The 20,001-nt window shown below is 51.9% G+C and overlaps 1 protein-coding gene across 1 annotated transcript in view; it reads left to right on the top strand.

Moving 5' to 3' along the window:
* Positions 1-672: 672 nt before the first annotated feature.
* The window catches only part of LOC128945489 (zinc finger protein 850-like), a gene marked incomplete at both ends in the record, with an annotated part of 93,420 nt that continues 74,091 nt past the window's right edge, over positions 673-20,001 (top strand). Inside the window, one exon of the mRNA XM_054289255.1 lies at positions 673-1,279. Within this exon, the coding sequence (XP_054145230.1) occupies positions 673-1,279 (607 nt within the window). The remainder of the gene's footprint in view (positions 1,280-20,001) is intronic.

Genomic DNA, 20,001 nt, shown 5'->3' with positions numbered 1-20,001 from the left:
ATGGAACTACAGTCAATATGCTTTTGCTTTGTGTGATTGGCCAAAAACCTTTTAAAATAAGTTTTAACATGAAGTCCTTTGTCTGCTACCTGTGAAGTGAGCTACTGGCATCTTCCCATTGTCATAAGCAAGTAATGAGACAGATGGTTGGAAAATCACACAGCTCAGGACGCATTCCCAGCAGTCCAGTCCTGTTTGTGATTTGTGCACAGCCCCGAGCTGGTGATGAGTGCCCCTTTCCCCTCTGTGCTGCTCCATCTCCCAGCCCAGCACAGCCCTGGCTGCAGCTCAGCCCTGGGGGGATCTCCTTGCCCTTGCCTGTGGCACGGAGGCAAATCCCATCCTGTCCTTGTCCTTCCTCCCCCAGAGCAGGAGCTGAGCATGGAGAGCAGGGAGGACAAATGCCCGCGGCAGAACCTGGTGGAAGAGGCCGTTTTGAGCAGCTCCATGGCGCAGGAAGCCAACAGGGAGGAAAAGCCCCGGAGATGCCGCACGAGGAGGGGCTGCAAACGCAGCCGGCGGGGATCTGAGGGGGAAAGAGCCAGCCTGGGCCGGGAAGGCGGCTGGAGACGGAGCCAGAGCTCGGAGCTGGTGCTCGATGAGCAGCTCCATGATGGGGAGAAGCCCCACACGTGCGTGGAGTGTGGGAAGAGCTTCAGGTGGAACTCCAACCTGATTGTGCACCAGAGGATCCACACTGCGGAACGGCCCTACGAGTGTGGGGAGTGTGGGAAGAGCTTCAACCTGAGCTCCCACCTGATCAGGCACCAGAGAATCCACACTGGAGAAAGGCCGTGCAAGTGTTCTGAGTGTGGGATGTGCTTCAGCCAGAGCTCCAGCCTGATCAGGCACCAAAGGACCCACACTGGGGAGAGGCCCTACCAGTGTTCCAAGTGTGGGAAGAGGTTTCAGACCAGCTCCGATCTCCTGCGGCACTATCAGAGTCACAGAGAGGAGAGGCCCTTCCAATGCCCCGACTGCGGGAAGGGATTCAAGAACAACTCCCACCTCATTACCCACCGGCGCATCCACACGGGGGAGAGGCCCTACGAGTGTGATAAATGCAGGAAGAGGTTTCCAACCAGCTCCCGTCTCCTCCTGCAGTCTCGGATTCACAGAGAGGAGAGGCCTTTCCGCTGCCCCGACTGCGGGAAGGGATTCAAGCACAACTCCACCCTTGTCAAGCACCAGCGCATCCACACTGGGGAGAAGCCCTACGAGTGTCCCCAGTGTGGGAAGAGCTTCTCACAGAGCTCTCACTTGACCCAACACCAACGGAGGCACCGGTAAGGGAAGCTCTGCGCGTACCCCTAGTGCGGGCAGAGCTTTGTGCGCTGCTCCAGCTCCATCCCCCACTGGAGGAGGCACTTTGGGCACAGCCCTGGTCACTCACATTCCCTGTGATCCATGTTGGGAACAAACCTGGCTGCTTCGCCTTTTGGTTTGGCCTCTGCTTCAACTTCATCCTTTAAAAACACCCAAAACTGGTTTAAATGAAGGAAATTCATCGAATATATCTGACGTTGCATAATTTCTCAGTTGTTTTAGAGGGGATTTAGGTTTTGGGGACACGTTCTGTGTGGCATGCTGCTGTTGCTAATAGGCAGGAATTTGATCTCACCCTTCTTGTGTTGCTAAGAACTCCTCCCCTGACCCCAACCCCAACTCCACCCTTGGCATACCCTATAAAAACTCCATGGCCCTTCCTGTGCCGTGTCTTTGGGGGTTAAGAAATGGATTCCCAAAGGATCGGCCCTATTCCTACTGGATTCCAAAGGATCAGCCTCATTCTCCACTTGATTCCTAGAGGACAAAGCTTTTCCCAGTGGATTCCCAGAGGATCAGCCTTTTCCCCACTGGATTCTTAGAGGATTAGCCTTTTTCTGACCAGATTCCAAAAATTTCAGCTTTTCCCACTGAATTCCCAAAGGATCACCCTTTTTTCCACTGTATTCCCAGACTGTCCACCTTTTCCCACTGGATTCCCTGAGGATAAATATTTGCCCACTGGATTCCCAGAGGATCAGCCTTTTTCACTGGATTCCCAGAGGATTCTGACTGTGTCACTGGTTTTTTTGTTTGTACTACTGCATTTGTATTTTTAATTTTTCCTAATAAAGAACTGTTATTTCTACTCCCGTATCTTTGCCTGAGAACCCCTTAATTTCAAAATTAATTAATGTAATCATCATCATCATCATCATCATCAAAGGGAGGGGGTTTTCGTTTTCCATTTCAGTGGAGGCTCCTGAAATGGGGAGACACCCCGAAGGACGGGCCATGTAAAATAGTTCCTGAAATATGTAGATTAGTTTATGGATATGCATGAGGGTCTATGAATATGCAACAGGCTGATGTAGTTAAACCAGATTAATTAAGGGGTGTCCCTGAAAATAACTGGGGGGTCTTGGTGGCCATAACAACCTTTGCTTTACGGTCCTTTTCTCCCATTACAACAGCCTGTTGCATATTAATAGGCTTTTCGCATATCCATAAACTACTTCACATATTCCAGGAACAAAATTGGCTTCATCCTGTTTGGGGGTCCCATCCCCCTCCCAGCTCAATTTGGGGGTCCCACACCCCTCTTTTCCCTGCTCTCCCTCCCCTTTCCGATGGTTCCCCCAATCCCCTCCCCCGTGTTTGGTTTTGGGGGCTCCAGGCCCCTCCAGCTCCGTTTTAGGGTCCCGACCCCATTTTGGATTAATTTGGGGTCCCCAGCCCATCCCCAGGGTCACCTTCCCCCCCTCCCCAAATTCCGCTCCTGGCATCTGATGAGTCATCAGCGGGACATGCTCTGATTGGCTGGAAATTACACCCCCCCTCCCCCCCCCGCGATCTCTGAGTATTTACTGCAGTGAGAAGCTTTTGTGTGTGGTGTCTGCCTGGCAAGTGATGAGTCAGAGTCGGGCCGGGCGCTGATTGGCTGAAAATCGCTGGGCGGGGCTCGCGCTCTGAGTTTGTGCCCAGCAAGTGGAACGTCATCAGTGCCACGCGTTCTGATTGGTTGGGATCTGTTTATGGGTGGGGACCGGAGGAACTGGGGTTTCTTGGGGTTTCTTTGGGTTAATTTAGAGTTTGTTTGGGGTTTATTTGGGGCTATTTATGGACTAATTGGGGTTTCTCTTGGGTTTTACTTGATTTATTTCTGTTTATTTGGTGTTATTTGGAATTATTTGGGTTTATTTGGAAGTATTTTGGTTTGTTTGGGTTTATTTGGGCTTATTTGGAATTATTTGGGGTTCTTGGGAGTTATGTTGGTGTACATGGGGTTTTTTTAGGTGTACTGGAAATCATTAGGGGGTCTTTGAGTTTAATTTTTTTTTTGTTTGGTTTTTTTGGGTTATTTGGATTTTTTGGGGGGTTATTTGGGGCATTTTCAGGTATTTGGGGGTTTTTGGGTGTTCTTTGGGGTTTATTTGGAGTGTTTTGGGGTTATTTAGGTTATTTGGCGTCATGTGGGGTCAAAAAACCTGGGAATGTTTCTCCTGTAAAAAAACGGGAATTTTTCCTTAAAAATCTGAGAGTTTTTCCCCAAAAAACCGGGGAAGTCCTTTAAATAATCCCAGACTTTTCCCAGCCAATAGCAGCGCGCCCCACCCCAAACCATCCAATCACCACTCTTCATCTCCCAAACTAACGAATCATGGTGCACCCCACCCCAAACCAACCAATCACCGCGGGTATTCCCTCAGGAACACCGGCCTTCCCCTGCGCGGATCCAACCAATCACTGCATGACTCCCCACCGCCCGCCTCTCGCGCGCCGAATCAACCAATCACCGCAGGTCTCCCCTCAGCTACTCCCGCTTCTCTCGAGCTGAACCAACCAATCACCGCGCGCCTCCCCTCGGCAAAGCCCGCCTCCCTCGCCCCTCTCCTGTCAATCACCGCGCCCTCTATCAAACCCACCACTCACCGGGAGTCTCCCCTAAGCAACTCCCGTCCTCCCCGCCCCTCCTCAACCAATCGGAGCCGAGCCCAAAGCAGCGCCCCCTGACAAGTGGCCGGGCATGGAGCGGGCGCCCCCTATTCCCCCCACCCCGGGACCCCCTCAGGGACCCCCGGGAGCCGCCCCGGGCTCGGGCGGGTCCTGCGGGAGGCGCTGGAGAGAGCGGGGGAGGCGCTGGGAGAGGACGGGGGGCTCCGGGAGCTGCTGAGGAGGCGCAGGGACAGGTGAGGGGTCCTGGAGGGGTCGTGAGGGGAATTTGGGGAGGGGTCTTGAGGAGGTTTGGGGGGGATTTGGGGAGGGTCTGGGGGGAACTTGAGGGGGTTTTAGCAGGGTCTGGGGGTGCTGGGGGGGAATTTGGGGAGGGGTCCTCGGGGGATGTCACGATCCGTCCTCACGGACGGGTTTCGTGATGGCTCGTGGATTTGATCTCAGGGTGAAAAAGAACTGATACGGTACAAAGGGGTTTGCAATGATAATCAAAACAAATGCACCTTTATTGAATGACCACAGCAAAATGCGATAGAGGGATTAAGGGAGAGAAAAGATAAAGGAAGAGAGAGGGAATACGGCTGCCAAACGTAGAGACAAAGTCCTTTGGTCCAGTCCAGTCGAGGATCCGCCTGTTGCGTCGGGGAGATCTTGAAGTCTCTCGCTAACTCAGAGGTTTTTATTATGATAACTCTATTGGAAATTGCGAGGATGGGGAAACAGATTCAATAAGGAATAGATGTAACAGGTAGTCCATGCTCTCAGCAGTAAGCGAGAGCCATTGTCTTCTTGGTCCAGCAGTCACAACCTGCAGGCAAACATCTCGCTTTGGTCAGCTTGCCTCCCCCACACACCTGCCCCGGGCTCGGGGTTTCAGTCCCAGTCCTTGGAAGGAGCAGAGGGGCCTTTTCACATGGGGGTTCCATGTCTCAGTCCTTGGTGGAGAGGCTCCTTCCATCTCAGTCTGTCTGTCACGGTGGTTGTAAAACAGGTGAGGGTCTTCTGTGGGGGGACCACCTGAAACTCAGGAGAAGTCCAGCGAGGCCAAGAGGTGGGACAGCTTCCAAGGCTGTTGTTGCAAAAAGGGCACGGTGCCCCCTTCTTCTTCTCATTGGGCTCAGTGTAGCACACAGCAAACACCACCTGTGAGAACAATGGCTTAACAACGCTCTCAGATCTAGGGCGTTGTTGGCATGTGACTTTCTCCCTTGGAGCCAGAGATTTAAGAAAGGGGCGGTCTTTTCTTAGTGGTCCCCCAATGACAATCCTGAGGCAGACGAGGGAAAATTCAGAACCGACTCTCACACCAATATAAAATTATTTTTTAAATTATATAAATTTAAGTTGTAGGGTGTTTTCATAAATAAAAATAACATTTTATTAAAATTAAAAAGTATTAGTTATTTTAAATTAATTAGATATTCTTAACAAGGGTTGAGCTCTCCCTCCGTGCTCAGTGCAGGATGTGGGGAGGGGGCGATGCTGATGGTGCCGGGGGGGCTGCAGCTCTGGGGGCGTGGAAAAATGGCGAGGTTCTGGTGCTGCTGCTCTTCTTCCTCCTCTTCTTCTTCTTTCCAGTTTCTCCTTCCCCCACCTCCTCCTCATTTCTTATCCCGCCTCCTTCTCCTCCTCTCTCCGGCCTTTCTCCTGATCCTTCCTCTTCCTCTTCCTCTTCCTCTTCCTCTTCCTCTTCCTCTTCCTCTTCCTCCTCCTCCACATCCTCTTCCCGCTCCCCCCGGGCCCAGCCTCCACCCTTTGTCCCCCTCCCTCCACCCTTTGTCCCCCCCCCCCCAGACCCCTCCCCATCGCCCCCCAATAAACGGCCCCGGGCCCAACTGGGAAGCTTTACTGGGAGCACTGGCAGCAGGCACTGGGCGGGGGCAGAGCGCCAGCGGGGCTGGGGGGGACACGGGACCCCCCCAGAATCAGCGGGGCGGGGACGGAGCAGGGGGTCCCGGCCGGGCCCGAGCCCACGGGGAGGGGCTGCGGCCGCCGCCGGCTCAGGAGCTCTGTGGGCAGAGAAAAGGGGGTGACACCGGGCTGGGGCCCGGCGGGAGCGCACACGCTCCGCCACGGCGGGGACGCCACCCCCGGCACCCGCCCTGACCTTCTTGCGCAGGGAGAAGCCGAGCCCCAGCGCCAGGAAGACCAAGCCCAAGACGAAGCCCCCGATGCCCGTCAGCATCTTGCTGCGGGCGGCGTCCGGCGGCATCTCTGGGGGGTCCGCAGGGCTCAGCACCCCCAAAACCTCTCACCGACACCCCGAGCCCCTCCCAGCGCCCTCCCTGTGGCCCTCGGCCCAGCCAGGACCCCCTGAAACCTCCCCTCGATCCCTTTTTGTCCTGGCCAGGAGCCACCAAAGCCCCTCCCGTCCCTCTCAGCATCTCACAGCCCCCTCCCAGGTGCCCCCAGCGCCCCAGGACCCCCAAAGCCTCTCGCAGTCCCTTGGCAGCCCCAGCAGGACTCAGCCAGAGCCCTCCCAGGCTGTGCCCAGCACAACCGAGCTCATGGCGAGCCCCGCTTTGCCATCGCCGATCTCCTTCCAGCCCCTCGGGGCTCACTGCGATCCCTCCCAGTCACACCCAGCACCCCCAAACTCCCTCCCAGTGCCCACCAGTACCCCCCCAACCCCATCCCACCCTCCCCAGCATCCCCCAAACCCCTTCCCAGCCCTTGCCCAGCCCCCAGCCCCTCTCCCAGTTCCAGCCCGGCTCTCTCCAGCTCCCTCCCAGTGGCTCCCAGCACAGCCCAGCGGCTCTGCCAGCGCCCCCAGGGGCTCCCCCGTACCCCAGTGCCGCCTCAGGGGCTGCTCCAGGCTGACGTGCTCCACCTGGCAGCTGTAGCTGAGCCCGCGCCGGGGCGGCGTTTCCAGCAGCACCAGCAGCTGGTAGGTCCATTCCCCGTTGGGGACCACGTCGGTGGCCACCACGTGCTCCGAGAGCTCCTGCTGGCCCTGGAACCACCTCACCTGGATGGCAGCAGGGTAGAAATCCATCACGGAGCAGAGCAGGCGGCCGGGGCCGGGCTGGGAGCTCGAGGGGGGCACCAGCGAGATGGACACGCTGGGGGGCACTGGGAGAGACAGAGAGAGAGCGGGGACACACTGGGATCAGCTGGGGGGCACTGGGAGAGAGAGGGGAGGGCTGGGGTGGGCTGGTGAGAGACTGGCATGGACTGGAATGGACTGGGAAGGGACTGGGAGCGATTGGGAGTGACGGGGAGTGACAAGGAATGGCCAGGGGCAAGTGGTGGGAGGGACTGGGGATGGGCTCGGATGGACTGGGAATGTGTTGGGAGGGACTGGGAGGGACTGGGAGGGAGTTGGGTGGCACTGCGAGAGGTGGGAGGGGATGGGGGTGCACTGGGAGAGAGGGTGGACGTCTGAGAGTGAACTGTGAGGGAACTGGGAATAGATTGGGAATTGATTTGGAGTGGCTGGGTGGGACTGGGAATAAACTGGGAGGGATTGAGAATGAACTGGAGACGATTGGGAGGGACTGGTAAGGGACAGGAGGCCTCGGGGATGGGCACAAGGAGGGCTGGGGGCTCTGGGGAGATTCCCAGGGAGGTTTTGAGGGCCTCCAGGGTCATTGGCAGGGTAGGGCCCGAGGGGACACGCTCTGCCCTGCGCTCACCTCGGCGCTCCACAGTGATCGGGGTGTAATAGTCGTAGTTGTACCGGCAGTACCAGTCCAGCGCAGTCCGTGCGTACTCCAGTCTAGCCGGGTCGCTGTTCATCTTCCCGGCAAACCTCTCCCCACAGGGGGTGAACCCCACGTGCAGCCCCACGTCGCCGTCGAACATCACGAACTGCTCCCGGTTGTAGATGTACCTCTCCACGAACCTTACCCTCTCCGTGCCATTAATGAAGTAACACTCGCACTTAAACATGAGCTGAAACACCCCGGTGTGTGCCGGACACAGCTCAGGGGGCGCCCCCCGCTCCGCACCCCCAGAGCTCCGGGGCCCACCCCGGATCCCCACTCCGCACCCCCTGTGCCCCACGGCCGCCATGGGACCCTCCTGCCCGCGCTGCCGCTTCCTCTTTGCCGCCCTTCCCTCATTTCCCCTTCCACATCCTCTCCCCTCCCACATCCAGCCACTCCCAAATCACTTTTGGGGTCCCATTTCCCCATTTTCCGAAAAATCCCCCAATCCTCAGCCCCCTTGGGCTCAGTTTGGGGTACCCCTCCCCCTTTTCCCCTTCCCCACTCTCTCCCCACCCCCCTCCTCCCCCCACCCCTCAGCCCCTCCCGCTCTCCCTTTGGGGGGTCCCCTCCTCCTCCCCCTCCATTCCGGGCTCCCCCCTTCGCCCCCTTTTCCCCCTTCTCCCCCACTGTCCCAGCGCCTCCCGCCCCCCGCTCACCCGAGAGCTCCGCGCCCGCAGCCGGGGGGGCTCCCAGCGCCACCAGTGCCACCAGCAGGGCCCCAGCTGCCGCCCCTCGCCCCATGGCCGGGGCCGGGCAGGGAGCAGCAGCCCCAAAGCAGCCGCGCTGCGCTGGGAGCGCCAGTCCGGAGCAGGGCGGGCTCGGCAGCGCCGCGCGCTCTCATTGGCTGCCGCCGCTTCTGGGCAGCGACCGGCCGCGGGCTCTGCCCGGCAACCGATGAGGCAATCCAACGCTCCGAGCTCTCATTGGCTAAGCCGCCTCCTGCCTGCGCTCCCATTGGCTGAGGCCTTTCCGGGACGCTGCAGCCCCGGGCTGGGGGTTTTTTGGGCAGGGGGAACCTTGGGGCGCTGGGCAGGTGGGAGCTCAGGTGAGCCCAGCAATGCGTGCCCAGGTGCGCGGCATCTCAGGGGTGTCCGTGACGCTGGCCCGATGCCAGGCACCCCCAGAGCCGCTCTGTCCCTGCCCCCCACAGCCGCACAGGGACAGAAAATGGAACCGAGGGTTCCTGCGTGGGGACAAGGACCGGGAGAGATCCCTCAGCAAATCCCGCACGGGCACAAACAGACCAGGCCTGGGAACACGGAGGGAATTTATTACCAACCAAATCATAGCAGCACAAGGAGAAGGGAAAGAAATCTCTCCAACACCTTCCCCTGCCCAACACGGATCACCCAGAACAGGGGTCACGAGGGCTCTCCCAACGGGGGTCACTGGGGATCATCCAGCGTGGATCCTCCCACGGGGGATGGAGATGGAGCGGCGCACGGAGCTCTTCCCACACTCGGGACACTCGCAGGGCCTCTCCCTGGTGTGGAAGTGCTGGTGAGTGACGATCTCTGAATCCCACCTGAAGCTCTTCTGACATTCCAAGCACTCCTAGGGCCATTCCCCAGTGTGGATCTTGTGGTGCTTGCTGAGGTCGGAGGTCCCACTGAAGCTCTTCCCTCATTCCCCACACTCACAGGGCCTCTCCCCAGCGTGGATGTTCAGGTGTTCCATCAGGGTGGAGCTGGAGCTGAAAGCCTTCCCACATTCCAAGCACTTGTGGGGCTTCTCCCTGCCATGAGGCTCCACCAGCTCTGAGCTCTGGCTGCATCTCCGGCCGCCTTCCTGGCTCAGGGGGGCTCTTTCCTCCTCACACCTCCCTGGGCTGGGTTTGCAGCCCCTCCTCGTGAGGGATCTCTGGGGCTTTTCCTCCTCCTCCATCTGGCCACAGCTTGGGAGTGACAAACCCTGGTTTGGGGGAAACCAAGGTGGGAGCACCTTGGAGTAGAGGCTCCTCCTGGCAAGGTCCATCTCTGGAACTCAGCAGGAGTCTTGCGTCCATGAAAATCTCCACACATCAAGATTTAGCCCGAAAAAACTCTCCCAGGAGTTCCCTATTGCTGATCTCTCCACTTTTGGGGTTCCAGATGTTTCCATTCCTTGGGATCATGGGGGTCCAATGGTTCCAGGGGTTCTCCATTCTCCAGCGTCCTGCTTAGGGATGATCCAGGGGCTTTTGGGGGTCCATGGGGGCCCTTCTCCCCTGATGCTCTGCTTTGAGGTCCCAGGGATCCCAGGGGTCCCTCCTCTCCAGGCTCCCTCCCTTTCCAGTCTGCCGGGGTGCCCCAGCTCTGGGATCGCCCCTCTCTGCTCTCCCCACTCTGGGGGTCCCAGGGGTTCCCCTCCTCTGCTCTCCCAGGGGTCCCCAGGACCAATGTCCTCCCCTGCCCATACTGGGCAATGGCCATGTGGGCCCCCAAAGATCCCCCAAGGGGCTCAGGTCTGGGGTCCTGTGAGATCCAAACCTATACACACAGAGGAAAAAACCTCCCAGAGACACCAGATGATATTTGGGGGCAATTTCACAATCTGCGAGCTCCAAACATACCCCAATAAAAAACCCTCTCAGGGACCCCCCGATGGATTTGGGATGAGCTCTCCCTCCCCGCTTGTTGGAAAAGAAATGAAATTTAGGAAAATGTTTAATTATAGTGAGTTGTGTGTGAACTGGTTTGTTAAAAAGTAGTGTTGTAGCCATTGAAAGTGTGTTGGGTTTTGTGTGTAACCTAGCAGGTAGTCATAGGGATTTAATAAATAATTAAACTAGTGCAGGAAAGTAAGAATGCTAACCTGTCTGGAGGCAGCATACAATGCTCTTAGAATAAGATAAGCAGAGGATTAATGATCTTGTTTGTGAACCAAGGAATGTATCACAAGGGGTCTGTGACTAGGCAAGGGGAACAGGGAACTGTTTCTTGGAGACTTTGTTGTGAATTGCATGTATAAGAGGGAAGCACCCATATGTGAATTTGGGGGCTCGGGTTTTTGGGACGTGAGTCCCCCAAGCTCCCTGGGCCCTTAATAAAGCACCCACAAAACTTATCCGAGTTTTGTGTCATTTATCAATCGGGCAACAGTTTTCTGGCGACCGTGACAGGACTCCGAAGGCTGCTGGGGCGGTTCGCGTCCCGATCCACTCCAAGCTGGCACCGAGCACTTCTCGGGGAGTCATCGGTCGTACCCGACCCCGCGCCTGTCGGACAACTGCCAAGGTAAGCCCGAAGGTGCTTTATATTGGAAAAAGGTGATAATTGGATTTGGATTTGGTGGTTGGTAAAAAAAGCCTAGGCTCCGGCCATAAGACGTCTAAGGATGCAGGACCGGAACTCGCCTCCTGTGTTTTTTAGGGAAGGACGGCGAGAAGGTATATTGGTTTATTGGGATTAAAGGTGGAATTAAAGGTTGTAATATGATGTCTTTTAAAACATTTAAAACCTTAGTGCAAGCCAATGGTAAAATACCTGGAAATACACCATTAGGTTGTATATTGAAACGGTGGAAAAGTGAAGGGTATTATCAAGAATTGGATAAAAGTAAAATGATAGATTATTGTAATCATTGGTGACCTGAATATGAGATTGGGGAAGCGGGATGGCTGGTGAATGGTACACTGGAATTGGGGATAATGGAACCTTTGATGCAATTTTTAAGGAGAAATGAGAAATGGGATGAAATACCATATTTGGATTTGTTTTTCGTTTTGTACCGGAAAGAGGAATGGCAAAAGGAGTGCAGTATTTTGGTTTTAGAAGTGAATGATGAGAGGGAGTGTGTGGGATGTAAAGAAAGAAAGGAGCGTAATTTGTATCCTTCAGTCGAGGAAGATTTGTCTTATTGTATAGCACCTCCCAAGGTTCCGGTTGCTCCTAATGTGCCCCCTGCTCCCCTGCGGATATAGCTATAAAAACGGGATCTAGTGAGAGTGATAGTGATGGTGGTGATGGTGAAAAGAATGAGAGTGTTAAAAGAACTCCGTTAGCAGGGCGGACTCGCCAGGGAAGGAAGGGGCAGAAGGGGCCACAGTTAATTGCGCCGTTAAGGGAAGCTGTGGGACCACAGGGAGAAAGGATACTTATAAAGGTGCCTTTCTCCCCCGGGGATTTGGTAATATGGAAGCAATCAGCGGGGAGTTATCGGGAGGATCCTGAAAGGGTGGCAAGGGTGGTTAAAATGGTAATAAAGACTCAGAATCCGGACTGGAATGATTTACAGGTATTATTAGATACTATAATGGATTCCACGGAAAAGGAAATGGTTATTAGAGCCACTAGAGAAAAGGCTCGTGAGGAAATTCGGTTGAGACAACTAAGTGAGACAGTTGATGAATTGGTACCAAGTGAGGAACCTAAGTGGGACCCAAACTCTACGGGAGGAATAAGGGCTGTAAAACAATATCAGGAATTGTTGGTGGAAGGAATTAGGACAGGAATACCTAAGACTATGAACTGGTCTAAGTTGCATTTGGTCAAGCAGGACAAGAATGAGCCTCCGTCTGCCTTTTTAGAACGATTAAAAGACATGGCTCGGAAGTTTACTAATTTAGATGTAGAGGATCAATCAGGAAAACTTCAATTGGCATTGTTGTTTATGGGGCAATCACAAGAGGATATTAGGAAAAAGTTACAAAAGCTGGAAGGAGAGGATACTCGGAGTTTGGATAAAATGCTGGAGGTAGCGTGGAAGGTATACAACAACAGAGGAAAAGAAACTGCAAAAAGACAACAAGCTAGTATTCTGGCTGTAATGCAACAGACAGGGGCAGGAGGAAGACCCATTAGGGGTTGAGGTCGGGGAGGAGCTAATCGCGGACAGAGGGGGCTGGCAAGAGGTCGGGGAGGATTTGGGTTTGCACCTAACATGGAGAGGTTGGATCCAAACCAGTGTGCGTTTTGCCGACAATTGGGACACTGGAAAAATGAATGCCCGGTTAGAGCAGGTATGGGCATGGGAAACATAGGATTAAGGACAGGTCCAATGGGGAATGCTCCTGTGGGAGGATTCAGGGGAGGACCAGCAGAAGTCGCTCAAGCACTAGTTTTAGGAAACTATCAGAATCAAAGCTGACTAGACCAGGATTTAAGAGTAGTTTTGGAAATAGATGGAAAGGATCAAGAATTTATGGTACACACTGGAGCAACATATTCTGTACTCAATAGACGATTGGGACCTTTGAGTGACACAACAGTACAGGTGGTGGGGGCAACAGGGAAGCTAGAGGAACAACCATTTTTACAACCTTTAAATCTTAGGTTTGGGGGAAGGAATTAGATCACCAATTTTTGTATATGCCAAACTGCCCCACACCCCTTCTTAGTAGAGACCTGTTGTCCTGACTTAATGTGAAAATAATATTTGAAAGGGGAAGAGTGAAATTGGAAATACCTGAAAAACAAATAGCAGGCATTTTTGTGATCAAGGAAGTGGATGCCTCTCCTATTCCAGAAGAAATTGAGCAGGCTGTAGTACCCTGGGTATGGGAGTCAGGAGTCCCTGGAAAATCTAAAGCCGCGCAGCCAGTAAAGGTAGAACTAAAGGAAGGGGCCCGACCAGTGAGGGTAAAGCAATACCCCTTGAAGCTTGAAGCAAAGAGGGGAGTAGCCCCGTTAATTAAACAATTTTTAGTTCAAGGAATATTACAGGAATGTAAATCAGAGTATAATACTCCAATTTTTCCAGTGAAGAAGCCTAATGGTAAGTACTGTTTGGTACAGGACTTGACAGCTATTAATGAAATAGTGAAAGACATACATCCAGTTGTTGCTAATCCTTACACCTTGTTAACATCTGTATCGGAGGAGTTTAAATGGTTCTCAGTGATTGACCTTAAAGATGCCTTCTTCTGCATCCCACTGGCAGTAGAGAGTAAGAAATATTTTGCCTTCGAGTGAGAGAGTCCTGATTCTGGGATAAAGAAGCAGCTTACGTAGACGAGAATTCCACAGGGATTTAAAAACTCCCCTACTATTTTTGGAAACCAACTGGCCAAGGAGTTAGAGGAATGGAAGACAACCCAGGTAACAATATCCCCATCCTTGTATGTAGTCCTGCAGTACGTAGACGACATTTTTCTGGCTGCCAAAGAAAGGGAAATGTGTGTAGAATTAACAATTAAATTACTCAACATGCTGAGCCCAAGCAGAGTATCGGGTTTCTAAGGAAAAAGCTCAATTGGTCAAAAATAGCGTTATTTATCTCAGTTGTGAGATCACACAAGGGCAGAGACATTTGAGAGTAAACCGAATAGAGGCAATATGTGCTATTCCTTTGCCTCGTAACCATCAGGAATTGAGATCTTTTCTAGGAATGGTGGGATGGTGTCGACTGTGGATTATGAATTTCGGTCTCCTAGCCAAGCCACTGTATGAGGCCTTGAAGCAGCATCGGCTGGAGTGGACAACACAGCAAAAGAAGGCCTTCCAGGAATTGAAGCAGGCACTAAAGGAGGCCCCAGCCCTAGGACTCCCTGACCTGACCAAGGAATTCCAGTTGTATGTGAATGAGAGGCAAAAACTGGCATTGGGGGTCCTCAACCAGAAGGTAAGATCCTAGAAGAGGCCAGTGGGATACTTCTCTAAACAACTGGATTCGGTAAGTTCCGGGTGGCCCTCGTGTTTACGAGCCGTGGCAGCAACAATAATTCTTATTCAAGAGGCCCAGAAATTGACTTTGGGGGCAAAAATGAAAGTCTTTGTTCCCCATATGGTCATGGCCGTTTTAGAGCAAAAGGGAGGTCACTGGCTATCATCCAGTCGAATGTTGCAATACCAGGCTATCCTGAGAGAACAGGATGATATTGAAATAAGGACTGCTAATCATGTTAATCCAGCAGAATTTTTACGCAGTGACCAGGAGGCTGGGGGACTGGTGCACGATTGCGTAGAGGTAATTGAACAAGTATATGCCAGCAGACCCGACCTAAAGGATGAACCATTGGAAGACCCTGAATGGGAACTATACACTGATGGATCCAGTTTTGTCGAGAATGGGACTCGCTATGCTGGGTATGCAGTGGTAACATTGGATCAGGTAATAGAGGCAAAGGCTTTGTTACCTGGAACTTCGGCCCAGAAGGCAGAGGTGATTGGACTCACCAGAGCCCTGTATTTGAGCAAGGACAAAAGGGTTAATATCTGGACGGATTCTAAATATGCCTTTGGTGTGGTTCATGTACATGGGGCGTTATAGAAAGAAAAGGAGCTTTTGAATTCACAGAGAACCAACATCAAGCACCGGGAAGAAGTGCTACAGCTCCTGGATGCGGTACATAGTCCCAAAGCAGTTGCAGTTATGCATGTTAGAAGACATCAGACTGCGGAAGGAGACATTTACAGAAGAAACCGATTTGCTGATGTTACAGCACGGCAAGTGGCACGAGAAATATGGACTCAAATGGCATTAGTACCGGTAAGAACGAATCCGGCTACCCCATACCTGAATCAGGAGCCCAAATATTCAATAGAAGATGGAAAACTAATAAACTTGCTAGGGGCACAGAAGAATCAACTTAGGTAGTATGTTACACCAATGAGACAAATAGTAGTACCTACTCGCATAATGAAATTTATTTTAGAATCAGAACATAACAAATGTCATTGGGGGGCAGAAGTATTAGTAAAATTTTTGAAGAATGAGATAATCTCTAATCAGACGTTAACAATAGCAAAAAGAGTTAATGCAATGTGCCCGGTATGTTTGAAAAATAATCCAGTAGTTAGGAGACAAATACAAATGGGAAAGCTGCAAGTCGGGCCACAACCGGGAGATTATTGGCAAGTTGATTTTTCCGAATTGCCTAGGGCACAGGGATACAGATACTTGTTAGTGTATGTATGTACGTTTTCAGAGTGGCCGGAAGCTTTTCCATGTAGAACTAATCAAGCTAAAAAGGTAGTAAAAACCTTGTTAAAAGAAATAATACCAAGATTTGGAGTACCTTTAGGATTGTCATCATATAGGAGTACACATTTTATAGCCAGGGTAGTACAAGAATTAGCACGACTGTTAGATATAACCTGGAATTTGCATACCCCCTGGAGACCTCAGTCTAGTGGGCAAGTAGAAAAGATGAATCAAACCCTGAAAAGAAATCAAAAAGATTTGCCAGGAAGCTAAACTGCACTGGCCTCAAGCTTTGCCTTTGGCCCTACTCAGGATTCGAATTAAGCCAAGGGAAAAGGTAGGCGTAAGTCCATATGAGATACTATATGGCAAACCATATCATGCAACTGTATTAAAAGGGGAGGTACATGTGAGTGGGGACCAGGCGATTGCAGAGTATGTTATGTCACTTAATAAGATCTTGAATTCTTTAAGAAATACCTTACAATGGAATAGACCGCTCACGCTGGAGAATTCTGTCCACGACATTCAGCCTGGGGACCAGGTGTACGTCAAGAAGTGGATCACGGATCCGCTACGGGAATCATGGAGCGGACCCCACCAGGTGATGATGACGACCTACACGGCGGTGAAGGTCCAGGGGATGGATGCTTGGATCCATTACACCAGGGTAAAGAAGGCACCGGTCCAATGGGAAACCCAGATGGTGTCTCCAACCCGGATGATCTTCTGCGCAAAGCCGCCTTCTTAATTATATTACTGTTAGTGATCATGAGACTATTACCCGTTCAAGGGTCTACTCTAGTACAAGTTGAAGAAACAAAGGTTACAGTCATGGAAGGGATGGATGTTCAATTAACTTGTGTTATATTTGACAGCCAGAAAGTCGAGGCTGGTGAAGTTATTGCAATATGGCAACAGGGAGCTGAAAGAAGCCGAGGCAAGATCGGAGTCAGTTCAGATCAAGATAAACAACAAAGAAGCAAAGTACTGAAACTTACTAAGGTAAACACAAACGATACGGAAGAATATACATGTTTGGTCAAGATATGAGATAATTTTGATTACAAAAGAGTGAGTATGAGGGTTTTGCCAGAGACAGGAGATCGTGATGAAAACATAAAGGTTGATCCAGTATCAATGGCAGCGGACATGTGAGATGAGCCACCCCTCAGAATAAATTGTTCCTTCCTAGTAAGATCAAGATATCAAAGGAACCTACGGGTCAAACGGTAGAAGCAAAATAGGGAACTGACCTGGGACAGAATAGAAGACGAGACCAGTTGGTGGGAGAAGGAAGGCAAAAGTTGTGGGTGGTTGAATGTCACTAATCCTAGAATAGGAAATGCATGGTGGAGGCATGACAGAATGATGTTATCCTTACAGAGACACGGTAGAAGGAGTAGACGGGAGCCTAATGATACAATAGAACAGAATACTGAGCAAGAAAACTTAGTAGTAGGATTAATTAGAGATTTTGAGATCATGCAGAACGTGACTAAAATAACAGCTTGCCTGCCATTACCACAGGCTGAACCAATTCCCTAAGGAATAATACCAGTAACCAAAATGCCTGAAACATTTAAGAATGTTTCATGGTCCTGCCAGTCAGTTCCCAAACCAGTAGATGTATAGAGAGATTTGTGTATGACCATTCGAGTTATGACTAGAGAAGAATGTGAAAAGAAATCCCATCACTATGGTTGGATTCAAAATACCAAGAAGTGTTTAATTGCAACCCCAATAGATGAGCCATGCAATACAATACGAATAAGAACGAAATCCCACCGAAATGAGATGAGTTGTCAGAATGTCACACAGAATTTTGACACCTGGAATAGTTAGAAGACATTATGGAGACCTAGTGTTTTGGAACACTATAATTACCTTGAAGAAGTACAATGGTGCATCCAATGGTCAGGAGTAAAGAATCAGTCACATTATAGGGCCCTCATCATGTCTACATCTTCCCGAGAGTTCAGACCGCAGAAAGAGGATTGGAATTGTACTGAGGTTTTTACATGTGATACACCGGAAGACCGAATTGGATTGGTACCGGTGAAAATGGCATTAAAGTGGGGATGCAAGTGTAGGGGGTATGATCACACGGTTAGCCGAGAGTCCATGGATGGACCTATAGATTGCAGATATACTACTGTGCACAGTCCTGGAAATCTAGTCTGGGTGTTGGGACATGGACAATGGACCACACATTTACCTCTAGATAGATCAGTAACACAAATTACCCTAAGGGTTCCCACATTGTGTCCATACTGGAAACAGAATAGATTGATCCAAAAGAAAAGACTCAGAAAGAAGAAAGAATCCCCAGAGGAGCAGTGGCATGAACCTGGCTTAGGAGTACATTTTGGATGGATATTAGAGTCATTATTCCCTCCGGTAGCGACATATTGAAATAAAGAAATGCTCAACAACTTGTTAGGACAGACAGAAAAGTTGGCAGCAGCTACTAAGAAGAGATTTAAAGATCTAAATTTGCAATTGCAAGCTATATCAAGAATGACCCTACAAAACAGAATGGCATTAGATTTGCTATTGTTAAAAGAACATAGAGTTTGTAGTTACCTGAGTAGCAGAATAGATCATTGCTGTGTACACATTCCAAATGTTACACTTGAAGTTGAGAAAGATATTTCTCAACTGGCAGAAGTAAAAACAAAAACCAAAGAAATTGAAAAGGAAGCACAGCATAACTAGATAAGAGCAGTATTTGATTCTTTGGGGCTTCACCTGTCTGGCTGGATTACGTCTGCTATACAGTATGCACTAATGTTTTTAGTATTTTTAATGACTATATGGATTGTATATAGATGCCTCTTGGGTGTGATCGAAAAGGAAAAGAAGCGATCTCTCCGGTTGCTGAAGGCGATGACCCGCGGGCGGCAGAATGAAGAACACTCCCCACCTCGTTATGAAGATGTTACTGTCAATACTAGTGATTGAGCATCCTTGCAGCAGGACTGAAGGATGCTCAAAAGGAGAGAAATGTTGGAAAAGAAATGAAATTTAGCAAAATGTGTAATTATAGTTTAGTTATGAGTTGTGTGTGAATTGGTTTGTTAAAAGCAGTTTTGTAGCCGTTGATAGTGTGTGTGTTGGGTTTGTGTGTAACCTAGCAGGTAGTCTTAGGAATTTAATAAATAATTAAACTAGTGCAAGAAAGTAAGAATGCTAACCTGTCTAGAGGCAGCATACAATGCTCTTAGAATAAGATAAGCAGAAGATTTATGATCTTGCTTGTGAACTAAGGAATGTATCACAAGAGGTCTGTGACTAGGCAAGGGGAACGGAGAACTGTTTCTTGGAGACTTTGTTGTGAATCGCATGTATAAGAAAGAAGCACCCATATGTGAAATCGGAAGCTCGGGTTTTTGAGACGTGAGTCCCCCAGCTCCCCGGGCCCTTAATAAAGCACCCACAAAACTTATCCGAGTTTTGTGTCATTTATCAATCAGACAACACCGAGGGGTCCTTTTTGCCCCTCCCTGGAGGGCTCTGCTGCCCGTCTGTCCCTCCATTGTTCCCGCTGCCACCTCTGCCACTTCCCTGGTAGCCTCTGCCACCCTCCTGCCCCCACTGCTGTCCCCTCTGCCACCCTCTGCTGTCCCCTCTGCCACCCCCTCGCCAGCCCCCGTATCCTCTCCCCTCCCTCACTGCCCCCTTTTACCACCCCACGTTTCCCCTCCTCTCCCCCTCCCGTCGCACCTCTTGGGGCTCCATGCTCACTGCAGACACCTTGGGGACACCTTGGGGACACCGTCAGGGCGCTCCGGTGGCGAAGGAGCCCCGGAACCCGCTCCGGTCCCGCCCAGAACAGGCCCCGGGGTCGGCACCGGGAAAAGGCGGAGCCCCCTCAGGAGGGGCCGGAAAAAGAGGTGGGGGCCGATGTGACGTCACCGGCCCTCGCGCCGCCGCAGTACCGCCCGTATCCATGGAAAGCTCCAGGACTTGGGCCCTTTGGTTGAACCCCAGGGGATTTAGGCTCCATCCCCAGGGGATTTAGGCTCCATCCCGCCATTTCCAGGCGGATTCCGCTGTTCCCGGCTCCATTTATGAAGGAACGCGGTTCGCTCTGAGGAGCCCACAGAGTTGCCCTCAACAAACAGGGCCGCGCTGCTTCTCTCGCGAGAGAGACCTCTGGCGAGAAGCGCCAAATGCGGCGCAGACCAATCAGAAGCCGCGCCTTGCAGAAGTATTGGCGGAAGTTCCCCTAGTGGCGGCCGCTTCCGGTAGAAACGCGGTGCATTGTGGGCATTGTGGTCCTGATGGGGGCCGGCGGCGGCGGAGCGGGGCTGAGGCCGCGGGGGGGGGGAGGGGGCGGGGCGGGAATCTGGGGGCGCCGAGGGAGCCCCGGGACCTCCCCCGGCAGCGCGGGATGGGCGACAGCGACCGCGGTCAGCACCGGGAGCGGGGGGGGGGGGCGGCTGAGGAGGGCTCCGGGGAGGTCCCAGGGGGGTTGGGGTGATCCTGAGGGAGCATTGGGGCCCTG

This window comes from Melozone crissalis, unplaced genomic scaffold (assembly GCF_028551555.1).
Source record: "Melozone crissalis strain CALT ecotype California unplaced genomic scaffold, PUWL_Pcris_2 ptg000066l_1, whole genome shotgun sequence".
Classification (NCBI taxonomy): Eukaryota; Metazoa; Chordata; class Aves; order Passeriformes; family Passerellidae; genus Melozone; species Melozone crissalis.
The sequence above is the reverse complement of the archived record's forward strand: the minus strand, read 5'-3'. Positions and strand labels throughout refer to the sequence as shown.